The following is a 12,146-nucleotide window of genomic DNA, read 5'->3' as shown; positions in this document are numbered from 1 at the left end:
CACATCAAATGTCTCACAAAATCCTCACAAGAACACTGTCCCCTCCAATTCCTCAGTGCAAGTGGAGACCCACTGTCCCAAGGATGCTGGCAGTGGGCAAGAGAACACTACTGCCATGACACTACCATGCCATGACTGATGCATCCAAACCCATGGGGGTGGCAGAAGCACGCAGGTAGCCCTTTTGAGCAACAGATACAAGGGGTAGCAGAGGTACCAGCCACCCAGGGCAGTGATGCACAATTAACAGCTGAACAGCAGCAGAGAGAAGAATAGCCATAACTTGTATTTCACATTAGCCCTGCCACACACAATGATTTGTATCACCCCACCATGTTTACTTTCTACTCCAATATGTCTTCCCTGAAAATGAAGCTTTAGGCCCAGGAAAATTAATGAGTAAATAATTTACAATGCATAATTTTTAATAACACTGTCAGGAGAGTGATGCAGGCAGATCAGCAGATTTTTCCTATCACCTGATGTGACTCAATCTGTATCTTGTGCTGTAAGGACAGTGTTTGCTTTCACTGTTAGCTACCTCCTCATGGCTCACCTAACATGCAGCATGAGACTGATGTCTGTTCAAGAACCTGACCTGAGCCAGCAGCCCAACTGCTCACTTAAAATCCTTTCACACTCAGCCAAAGGCAGCTTTTGATAGGTGCTTGCGCAGCTTCTCCAAGGCCAGACCTCGCTTGACCTCATCTCATCATTGCCTGGCCTGATAGATTCAGTTAGTCCTGATGGAATACTGATTTCCCAGCCCTTCCCAAATTTCCTTTTGGGCTGCCCAGCCAGTGTGGTCCAGTTTTGCCAGCCAGTTTTCCCAGCCAGAAATGCATTTCCCAGACTGGAAATGCCCTGAAATGTCCCATAGGGCCACTCAGCTAGCAGGCATGGCACAGCAATGTGGCATTCCAAGGCACAGCTCAACCAAACGCAGGGAGGATACAAACAGACATCAAGTTCATTCAGATTTGTTCCAAGAGAATTTTTGGAAGGGTTATCTCATTGCAGAGCATCCATCCTTCTGCTGCCAACCCAAGTTCAGTATAAACATCACCCTGCACCTGGGCAATGAGAGAAACACCCTGTGCTCACCCCAGCCTGCCCCTGACAGAGAAGCCAGCTCTGCAAGTGAAGCACCAACAGGGATGTGGCAACGGAGCATCCCTAGGCCAGAAACAGGGCTATGCCCCCTGTTTTTCACTGCTCCTGCCAACCCCTCAGAGGTCACTGTGAGAGGCTGCTCCCTATCTTTAGGCATAAAACAAGTAGTTCAGCCAAATGGAGACATTTCAGAAGGTTGGGAGACAAACACAGCCTACTCCATCAGCAGTCTGGTGGCTGGTAATTCCTACCACACAACCAGATGTGAATCAATCTCACTGAAAGGTACAAAGAAAAAAAAATCCACCAAAAATGACAGACATATTACAGCACCTGGGAAATACAGCATGATCACACACACCAGGACTTGGCAGTGAGCCCTTGCACCATTCACAGTTTTTAACTCCAATACTTTACCATTATTTTTCACAATTTCAAAAGACTACAGGGAACTACATAGGAAGCACACAATTATTTCAATTTCATTGTGTGGATGTGATGGCTCCCATTTTTACTGCCACTGTATCCAGATTCCTGTACTCAGAGACTAACTGAGCAGTTACCCAAGGAGCTGCACTGCTTCTTAAAGCTCTTATACACTCTTCCTTACTCATTACACTTTTTACTGCATACTTGATACCAAAAGGCACAAAGTTACAGCATGGCATTACTGGGCATGACATTCTCTGGCACCAAATACTTTGTTCAGGGTACTCAGCAGGCAAGCAAGCTTTATTTTTCCAGTTTTGTGCTGCAGAAAGGTTTTTTCGGAGAACCTCTGAAGACACTTTCATTGGTTAGAAGCACTTTTCCAGCCAAGCCCTAGCTGTTTCAGGGCAGTTATCCAAAACAATAAAGGCAAGAAAAATAGTCCTTCTTTTTCCTCACAAAATGTCTGATACAGATTTCAGCACAGGTGCTTTCTCTCTTTGCTACTGTTAAACAAAGCCTCCTCAAAAAGATCATATTACAGCTTACAGATGAAAAATTTGTAAAGTGGGAAAATTGAAAACAAGAGGTTAAAGCAGGTAATTTTCTGTGGCTTTAGCTGAATGTCATCAGTGACCATGCTGTAACAGTCAGAAGTTAGAGCACTGCCCCAGCCCAACCATGGCAGCCTTGAAGCCTGAGCTGCAAAGTCAACCCTCCAGCTCCACCATGGCAGGACAACCAACCAAGCATCATCTCACCAGCCAGAACAGCTTCCCAGCCCAGGGGCAGCCGCATGTGGCAGCCTCATTCACATCCTGGGGATGCACAGGGACACAGTGGCACTGCAGAGGCAGCTGAGGCAGGTCCCTGCAGGGACCATGCCCCTGAAGGAGGCGAAAGAAAGCAGCGCCAAAGGGAGCGTGCAGCTGCCTATCAGAAACCTGGTCTCTACCAACACTGAGAAATTACCCATATGCTCCAAGCACATCACAACATGGGTAATTTCTCTGCAGAGACAGGGCCCAAGAGACCACTATATTCTTTTTTACTTGTCTCCACAGCCCCAGACACAACTGGGACATGGAAATCTGAAGCGGACAGTCCACCTGCAGTCCTTTATCATTTTTATTAGTTGCAAGAATATGTGCTTGTAAAGACACGGCAAAAGACAGCAGTGTGTAATACACAGCCTTTTCTAACAAATCCCATTGTTCAGTGCATGAAGCAGCCTGTGCTGTGCCTTCAACACCTTCCTCTTGCAGCAGATCGGCCCTGACCTGCTACATTTCTGCTAATCCTGTTCCTTGTTCAGAGGATATACAAAGGGACGACTCAACCACATGTTTTGCTAAGGTTATCTCTCTCATCTCCAGCCCTTTACAAAATGTGCAAGCTAAGCTGCCCAAAAGCCCTGTGAAGTAGATAAAATTTTCATTTTAGACTGTGGGGAAACAGAGGCATATGAAGAGCCTGTAAGGAAGATGAGTTCAGCTCAGTCAATAATGCAGCTCAGCTCCTACTCCACGGGTCTCACTGTGCTTCAATCTTTACCTTAATGCAACAGTATGGGGAGTGCTGTGGATCATGGCCTGGGCACCAGACACAGTGCCAGCAGTGCCAGCTGACAGGACAGCCCCAAGGAGCCCACAAGCCCACTGCAGGAGCTGGCAGACAGGGCTGGAGTGGCACATGAGAGCAGCATCCACGAGCAAAACAGGAAAGAGAAAGCAAGGTCCTGGGACTCACACTGAGGTGACATGGAATAGGAACAACCAGCTGGCATTCTATGGGGAGCCAAGGAAGAGCAAGAGGTCCCACTTTGCTGGGCTCTGCCCTGGGCTTCCCCTGCAGAAGTGAGACAGTGCACAGCTGAGCCAGGGTCCCCTGCTGTCCCATCCTTCATCCCCAGTACATTTGCCTCTGTTTGTTTCATTGCCTTTGTGCTCTGAGTGCTTTTCTAACAGGAATAATTAAGTCAGTATTCAGTGCTCCAAAATGGACGGTCCCAGTTCAGTGCCACAGAAACAAAACATCTTCTCCCCTTGCCTTTTAAGTGACTCTCAACCTGCCTGCTTTGGGATAAAGTGTCTGGACCAAGTTTCACCATGGCAAACAGCAACCTGAGATATCTATCAAAGCTTTCTGTTTCCAGCAACACCATTACATTTTTAGGTTTTAAATCTTAAGACAGTTTTGTATATGCAAAGATCTAACTGAGGAAGAGGCTGCATACTAAAGAATGCTTCAGCTCGCTAAAACTTGCAACTGCTTCACCCACTGATTTAATGAAAAGGCTCTAGTAAAATAAATCATGTTCAGGAGCACTGCACTGGCCCTCCCCTCACCTCTACACACCCTCCCAGGCTGCCCAGACCACCACGTTCCCCAAGCCCCAGCTACCTCACTGCAGCTACAGCATCATTTTGATTAACAATTAAGGCCAGTGGTTCCAATTGGATTTTATTAACATCACTGTTGTGAACAATTTCCTTCATTTTCATTTCATTTTTATGCATCACAAGGACCCCTGGGACAAATTAAATATAAAATAATTTTCTGCCACTTAGGCAAACAGCAGCCATTCCCACATTTTTAAAACATAAACATTGTAAATAAAACATTACACCGTCAAGCTGTCACTGAATCTTCCTCCTGCAGCAATACGCTTAGAGAAAAGTTACCAAGTCATCCTTTCCCAGGGAGCTGGCACAGGCCCCATGTGCCATAAGAGAGATGCCAGAGTTCCAAAAAAAAAAAAAATCAGTACTGCAAAGTTCTGGCCACAGCATGAATGGCTGGCACAAAACTCCAAGCATTAAGGGCTGTGTCCCCCACCCCGATACAAACTGGGAAGAGCAGAGGCCATACAGGTGCTGGGAAGAGCCAGGCAGGTGCTGGATTTTGGCAGTGGAATGGGCCAGGCTGAACAGCACAGACAAACCCAGCAACTGGCAGCTTCTTTTCCATCTCATTTCCAACAGCCCAGATATCTGCAGAGCCACAGGGAGCAGAGCTGCTTTGCAGGATGGTAGGACAAGAGAGATGAAGTTTCCTCCACTTTTCCTTTTACTTGAAAGGAAGATGTTTCAAGAAAACAAGAGCATTTTGCGAGCTGTTGAACGTGGCAACTTCACTGGTTTGCTCACCTTCCTGGCCTCAAGGTGTGCTGCTGATGCAATTTTGCGAGCTGTTGAACGTGGCAACTTCACTGGTTTGCTCACTGTACCTTCCTGGCCTCAAGGTGTGCTGCTGCTGCTGCCATGGTGGTCTGGCTTACGGGCAGCATCACAGCCCTGGGGAGACCACAGAGCCTCCCGTGCTCTGCCCACGTGTGCAAACTCAAACACAGACACTCAGCATAAGAGCAGAAAGAAACCTACAGAGCCATATGCGTGATCCTTACCCCAAAAGGCAGGAGACTCCAGAAGGACCAACCTGCTGTGAGTAAAATGGTAAGGAAGCTGTTCAAATGAACTGTGGCACCTCATTAAAAATTAGGCCTTTTCTCTTCACAGAACAGCAGGTCATGAAATTAAGCCTGACAATATGCCAATGCAAGGAAATAGTGCTGATCCCCCTCTTGCTGTGTTTGTTGGGGTTTTTTATTTATTAAGGATCCACCTGGAGTTACATGCCTGAGGCTAGAAGACCTGCCTCCAGGGAGGCACACATGCAGGAGCCTCATGGGATACAGGTCCCTGAAAAATTGTATCATTTAGCAAACCATTAAAGTTGCAGCTTATCCCAGTTGTGAGGAAAACAGCATCCTCTGAAAGCTGTGCACAGAGGAAATGTGATGAAGGGATGAGAATAAATTCATGCATGACCAAGCGGTGAACATCAGCCAGCACCTGCTCTGTGGGTTCAGATACCCAGGAGCCAAAGGCAACACGAAACAAAAGCAGCAGAGCGTGCTGTTAACTAGATGTTCCAGGGTCTGAAGAGCGTACATCAAGGTGGTCTTACTTGATGGCAAATACAAGCATGGCTAAATGTGCCAGTTTGGCAATTCAGAGAAGCAGGTAAAGCCCAGCCACTGCCTGTTTTCTGGCTAAACAAGATGTGGGAATTAAACAATTGACATCTTTCCTCGCCAACTTGTTCTTTGCCTACACACACCACCTGTTCTGAGCCAAGCATCCCAGTGGAGTCTCCTGCTTGCTGTCTCACCACAGGCTTGTGACACACAGTTCAGTGCTGTTTGCAGTGCATTTAGAAACCCTTAGCTACAAGGAAAAAGGGTGCCTTGATCTCATCTCCCCAGTGCTCATTTTACCTGGCTGAGCACAGAGGTAGGGAGCAGCCAGGAGGGCTGAGCTCAGGTCACCTGAGCCAGCATTACAATCCAGGGCCTCTCCACTGCCAGACTGGCTCCAGTGGGCTCACAGAGCAGCTACACAGCTCACAAAGCTGGCAGGATGGAGACAAGAGACAACACACCAAAATCCAAAGAGCAATTTACAAAGATAAGAGGCATCATACTTGCTCCAAAGAGCAACAGGGCACAAGCCTAACACAATTCAGAGCATTTAAATAATGATACTTTTATCTCCACCTTCCAGGCATGTTGCTGTTTCCCTGCCACCCCAGAGAAGTCAGCAAGCTGGAGAACCCTGTGGGCAACCTCACATCCTGCATTTGACTAGGGAAAAGGAGAAAATACTCCCACCCTCAGCTCACAGTCAGCCAACAGAAAAATCCCTCTTTCAAAGCTGCCTACCAACCATCCCTCGCGCTAACAAGCTTTGCCCACGCTGCAGCAATGGCCTCGTCTCTTCACTGGGACACGAGTGCGCTGGGCGAGCCTGCCTTGCTGCAGTCTTTGGACAGGGAGGAACAGAGCCCTGGGCTCTGCTCATCACTGCCATCCTAAAGCAATATGCAGCACATGGTGAACAATGAACCACCTGTACATAGTGCAGGAATGATGCCAAAGCCCTTCTAACAAGACATAGCACAGCTTCTGGCCTTTGGAAATTTCCTGGAGACAGGAAACAACCTTTTGCCTAGAAAAGACAGAAAAGAGTCCAGGGAGGAAGCTCATCTTCCAAAAACACACAAGCTAACTCTCAGAGGTCTTAGGGCTCCTTCTAATCTATATGAAACTATGATGTGCTCTGGAGAAAAAAACGTGGTACTCACTTGTGTTTCTACTCTCCGTGGTAAGTGGAAGGAGAAGCATGCAGGGGCTTGTCATGTCACCAAGAGAACCCTGCCATTTGCCAATATCTGAATTTTCATTTCAAGCATCTGTAGAGCCTGTTTGTGAAGAGCTTATTGCAGAGAGGCCACATGTCAAGATTTCTATCTATAAAGCAGATATCTGTAGGATCACTATTAATGCACAAGCTGTTTCTGGGACACTGATCTCTGACAGCTCCATGCCTCAGCTTAAATATTCAAAGATTTCCCTGCTGACTCCAGGAGTCAGACATCCAGATTTTAAGTTCAAAGTTGTGCTAATAAATATGAGGTCAACAAATAAAAAACTGTTTCAAGCTGAGACTTGCAATTGACTACAGTGTTTACCTGAGATGATTTTTATTCTTCACATTAAGAGAGAATAAAGAAGAAAAACAGAAGCCCAGAAAGCACTTCAGTTTTTAAACCCATGCAATACACTTTCACTTGCCCAGGATTTGAAATGTCATAGCATGGATACAAGAGCAGAACTCTTGGACTCACTTATCCAAAAGAAAGATTTTTTTCTTTTTCCCAGGCAGAAAAGCAGCCAATTTTAGAAAATTGAAAAAATATTTTTCCAGAGACCAATAAGTCACATGAGTCACCCTTATTTGCAGATGAGCCCAAACCTGAACTCCAACATCGTCACTCATGCAGAGCAGAGGAAACCAGAAGCTGAATCCAAATGGGCAGCTTGTCTCTGGCTTTGCAGAGAGCCAGGGGATAGAGAGCACGCAGAGCACGAGCGTGCTCTTTATACACGACCACCATCGTACATTAATCAGATAATCTGACTTTGAGGGGAACGAACTCGGGGTTGAGGGCTCTGCTGCCAAAGGACAGCTGCTTCTCTAGGTTTGTTATTTCTCCACTGGGGCAATGGAACTGGCACATTTCCTGTGCTGGCTGGGAGAGGCTAGTGCACTGAGCTGGGGAACAAAGGTGGCCACATGCTGAGGACAGTCTGCACAGCTACTGCCCTGGCCTGACCAGCCCTCAGGCTCACTGCTCAGACCCTGCTAGATGCCACACTCCGAGGGACAGTGCTGTCCCCACAGCTCCACCAACCTTCCTGCCCTGTGCCCACACGCAGTCACCTCCCTGCTCCTGCCCCAGCAGCGCTGGCAGAGGCCAAGGCTGGGACAGCTCATTGTGCAAGCCTCATCACTGCTAAGCCTGTCAGGCTCCCACAGCCATAGCACTGCATAGTTACATGAGTACACACACTGCATTTTACCACCTTGCCTCTCACAGCAACCCACCAAACCCTTGGGAAACCTGCGTGCTAGAGGGAAAACCCAAACACCACAAACCCTTCCTGTTTCCTTCTCTATCCAAATACATCATGGCAGGTCAGGATGTGAAATTTGCACCATGCCCCACTACCAGGTGCATAAGGAGATGGTCCTCCTTCATCTCAGCTGCTACTGAAAGCCCTGGTGGGAGGGCTGGCACATCCTAGGACCCCAGTTACAGAGGGGCTTGAGATGCAAAGGATGATTGCTTTTCCTTGCTAAGGGATTTCAGGCATGGAGCAGCACTGGAATGATTTACACAGTTTGGAGAGCAGGACCAGATTTGGAGTGGCTGTTGTGCAGCAGTGTATCTTGTAAGGAGAGGCTTTGTGGTTAGCCATGAGCACATACTGCCCCCTCAAACAGCAGCAACATAATCACGTGTGGCACTGCCACAGCATCCTCCTCATGAGGATTTTAAGGTGCTTGGCAGACAATATGGATTCATGTAACCTCACAAGCCCTCTGAGAGGGAGTAAAGTAAATGCTATAAAAAACCAGAAGGGATAAGCGGGGGAACAGAGAAATAAAACTGCTACACCAGCATGTTCAAGTTCACACAAGAAATCAGAGGCTCAGGGGCAGCTTCCTCTGCCACTAAGGTGGAATCAAAAAAGCAGGACTGCTCCAAATCCTCAACTCAGCCCTGGCCAGCCTAAGAGCATTTCCCAGTGCACCCAAAGGGCTTCAGCAACAGCAGCACTTGCACAGAGCTCCTCACCGTGTTCACTTCCACAGTCCTGCTCCACAGAGGCTCCAAAGCAGAGCAGCCTGAACTGCCGGCAGCCCCCAGCCCTAGTGAGCAGCAAATAACAGGAGTGCTCTGTCCAAGAGCCTCAGCCTTGACTTTTGAGTTTCAGCAGCTGCAAGCAATGGCCAGGGGGCTCAGCTGAAGAGTTTCCACCCTGCTGCCTCAGGGCTGGGACTGCTCTGACAGCATTTTCCAAACATTCACAGGGCTTCCCAAACACCTATAAACACTTCCCATCCCCGCTTTACAGGTGAAAGAAAGCGAGACACGGGCCAAAAAATCCCAGTGCCAGCCAAGGAGGGAGGCGGGCAGCCCTGGCGCCTGGCCCCTGCTCGACTCTGACCGGGCTGCTGCTTTTGTTCGCTTCCATGTGTGCGTAACCAGCTGACAAATGGATTCACAGCCAAAGAGTGACACACAGTGCAGCTCCCGAACAGCTTCAGCTGGATCACTCCTGGAAATGGTATTGCTGGGCCACTTCTTGCTCCAGGGGCTGATTTATTTTTTATGAAGCGATTGCCTAGAGTTGGGAAAGCTTTATTGGTGCTATTATACAAGCTGAAGGGAGAACAAATCACCCCCACGGACAGAGCAGAAAGGTCGTCATCATCCTCAAGTCAGGAGCTCAATTTTATCCCCCTACTGAGCCCACAGATACCCAAGGAGGGCAGAGTGTGGTGCTTTCAACAAAACTGAAGTAGCACATCAGGGCACTGCTACCTCTCCCCGGGTTAGGAATGGAGCTCTGGGGGCTCTCGCCATCTCCCTGCCCAAATCTAGCCTGAGCCCGCCTCGGACTGCTGCCTCTGGTGTGAAACTGACTGAAGTCCCGAGGGGCGCCCGGTCCCCGCGCTGGCAGCCGAGCGGAGGGACGAGGCAGAGGCTGGTACCAGCGGCGGTCACTCGCATCCCCCGGCCCGGCGCCCGCAGCCCGGCTGGCCGGAGGAAGGGCTGGTGAGAGGTCATGGCTCTCAGCCGCTCCTGACGGGAAAGCACTGTGATCGCATGCATGCGTTGTGATACATATCTGTATGGGAGCACCTTCTGAACGCGAACTAAAATCCTTCCAGCTGTTTCACCCGCCTTTTTCCCCGGCCAAGGGCAGCCGCTCTCAGCCGGAGGAGCAGAGCCCGGGCTGAGAGCGGCGGAGACAACTCGCAAACACTTTACCCACAGCATTACTCTATTCCCCCGAGAGTGCCCACCCTGCTCCCCGATTGTAGCGGCTGCCATGGTGACAAGCACGAATGCTAAAATAAACAGAAAGCAACCCGAAGGCAAAGCGCAGCCCCGCGCCGGCGGCTCCCTCCCCGAGCATCCTCCCGGCCGCGGCAGGACGGGATGCAGGCGGCCGCCGCTCACTCACGATCAGGGGGATGGTCCTCTCCTCCCGGCGCAGCTCCAGCCTGCCGGCCGCCCTCTGCCCGCTCCGGGCGCCGCCGCTACCGCCCCCGGCGGACCTGCCGGCAGCCGCCGAGCGGGGCTTGTTGTCCTGCCATAAGTAGTAGAAAGTGCCCAAGATCCAGGCGACGGTCAGGATGGCGATGGCATTAGCCCTGATCCTCCTCATGCCGAGCGCCCCGGGGGAGCCTGGGAGCGCTGCCTCGACGGGCAGGGGCGGCTGCGGGAGGAAGAAGAGGAGAGCAGGAGGCGGCGGCGCGGCTCCCCCGCCCCTCACCGCTCCCGCTCCGGCCCTGGCCCCGGCCCGCACCGCCCAGCCGCCGCCGCCGGGTCCTAACGCGTCTCCCGCTCCGCCGCAGGGGGCGGAGGGCTCCGCGCCTCCTCCTGCTCCTCCTCCTGCCGGCCGGGCCGGCGCGGGCCGCGGGGCCCGGCTGCCGAAGGGGCTGCGGCGGCCACGGAGCGGCTGGGCCCGGTGGCGGGGAGCGGATGGCACGGGCTCAGCCCGGGAGATGGCTGCTGGCATGGCAGCGCACCGGCCTGCCCTCCGCACCGCTGCCCCGGTGGGACTCGTGCCTGTGCTGCCACAGTGGTGCCCGTAAGGCAGGCGGCCAGCGAATACACCGTGGCGGCCCATGGCACACGGGATGTAGGCACACTCCATGGAGATGAGCCCATCTGCCACTGAAGCTGTGGTGGTTGACGGGAGCAAGGCTCTTGGGCTGACACTGGAGCTGCCCGAGCAGCCGCTGCCATCGCTGCCACACGCGACAGTCACACAGTGGCACAAGGGCTGGCACCCGGGCCAGCGCCACAGCCTCGAGGCCTTTCAAGCCGTGCGGGAGGACAAGCATGGCACTGGAGAGGCAGCGATGGTACAATTCCACATTACAGGGCACTGCTAAAGCTGTAGCGGTAAAAAGCTCACTGAATCCAGCCCTGCGGGCAGCTTAAACAACAGAGCATGCAGCTTGTGAAACCAAGTGACATTTAGGCACAGTGCAGCTACTGAGCAACTATGGCTTTAAGGTTTGAAAGAGCAGGAGGAGGTACCGAGAAAACTTACAGGGAAAACAAATGTTTAGAAAACAAAGGTGCTTCCAAGGCACCTGATAACAGGCCTAGATAGAAAACGTGGGTGCTTCCAAGGCACCTGATGAGTGGATTAGAGTATTTGTGTTACAGTATGGAAAATGTCATCAGGGCTTCTAAATAACATTTTGCCCTACTTTCCTCCTGACCACATGCCTCTAAGTGTAATTGCAACCTGCTCTGCTAAATTGCCCTTTGAGATTTATCTGCACACTGCTTGCTTCCTGAAGTACAGCACAGTACAAAATTCATTTGCCAGACTCGTTCTGTGGGCACTCAGAATGCTGTTTCCAGGACCACCACCTCCCAGGGCTGCAGCACAGCTCCACATCAACCTCCCTGCAAAGCACACTGCAGCCCTGATGTAGAAAATGTTAGGAAGCATCTCACATCCTCCTACATACTTTTCCCAATGACCTGTCAACCACACACAGTTTCCCAGGCTGACTAGTCATAGTCAGTGGCAAGGGGAAGTTTGAGACCTTTAAAAACCTAAGTCTTCTAAGGGATCAAAAAAAAACATAACTAGTCTAAGCTGTCCAGTCCACATCCTGTGGAAGCTGGGCTCCCACTATTTTCAATCTCTTTCACAGTCTTACTGGAAAAAGAGCATCTGCTCTCCTGTGTGGGTTTGGATCCAGCAGCTGCCTGGGCTGCAGAGGCACATGAAGAGAGGCAGAGGAGCAGTACCAAGAAATCAGAAAAGAGGAAGACAGGAAGTAAGATGTATTCATATCCATGTGACAGCAGAGCCAGGCAGAGTGTCTTCTCTTTCACACAGTGCAGACCATACCAGACTATGCTTGACTCCTTCTTAGTCTTTTCTCACCTTTGATGGGATTCACTACAGAAAAGCAAATCACAAACAACAATGGAGACTT

At 50.6% G+C, this 12,146-nt stretch overlaps 1 protein-coding gene across 1 annotated transcript in view; it reads right to left on the bottom strand.

The window, feature by feature from the left end:
• Window positions 1–10,503, bottom strand: part of GALNT16 (polypeptide N-acetylgalactosaminyltransferase 16) — a 74,624-nt gene extending 64,121 nt beyond the window's left edge. The window contains exon 1 of the mRNA XM_039704803.1: window positions 10,142–10,503. Within this exon, the coding sequence (XP_039560737.1) occupies window positions 10,142–10,345 (204 nt within the window). The 5' untranslated portion in view covers window positions 10,346–10,503. The remainder of the gene's footprint in view (window positions 1–10,141) is intronic.
• Between the last annotated feature and the right edge of the window lie 1,643 nt (window positions 10,504–12,146).

Source organism: Passer montanus, unplaced genomic scaffold, assembly GCF_014805655.1.
Source record: "Passer montanus isolate IOZ18808 unplaced genomic scaffold, ASM1480565v1 scaffold18, whole genome shotgun sequence".
NCBI lineage: Eukaryota > Metazoa > Chordata > Aves > Passeriformes > Passeridae > Passer > Passer montanus.
This window is presented reverse-complemented; position numbering and strand designations above follow the sequence as displayed.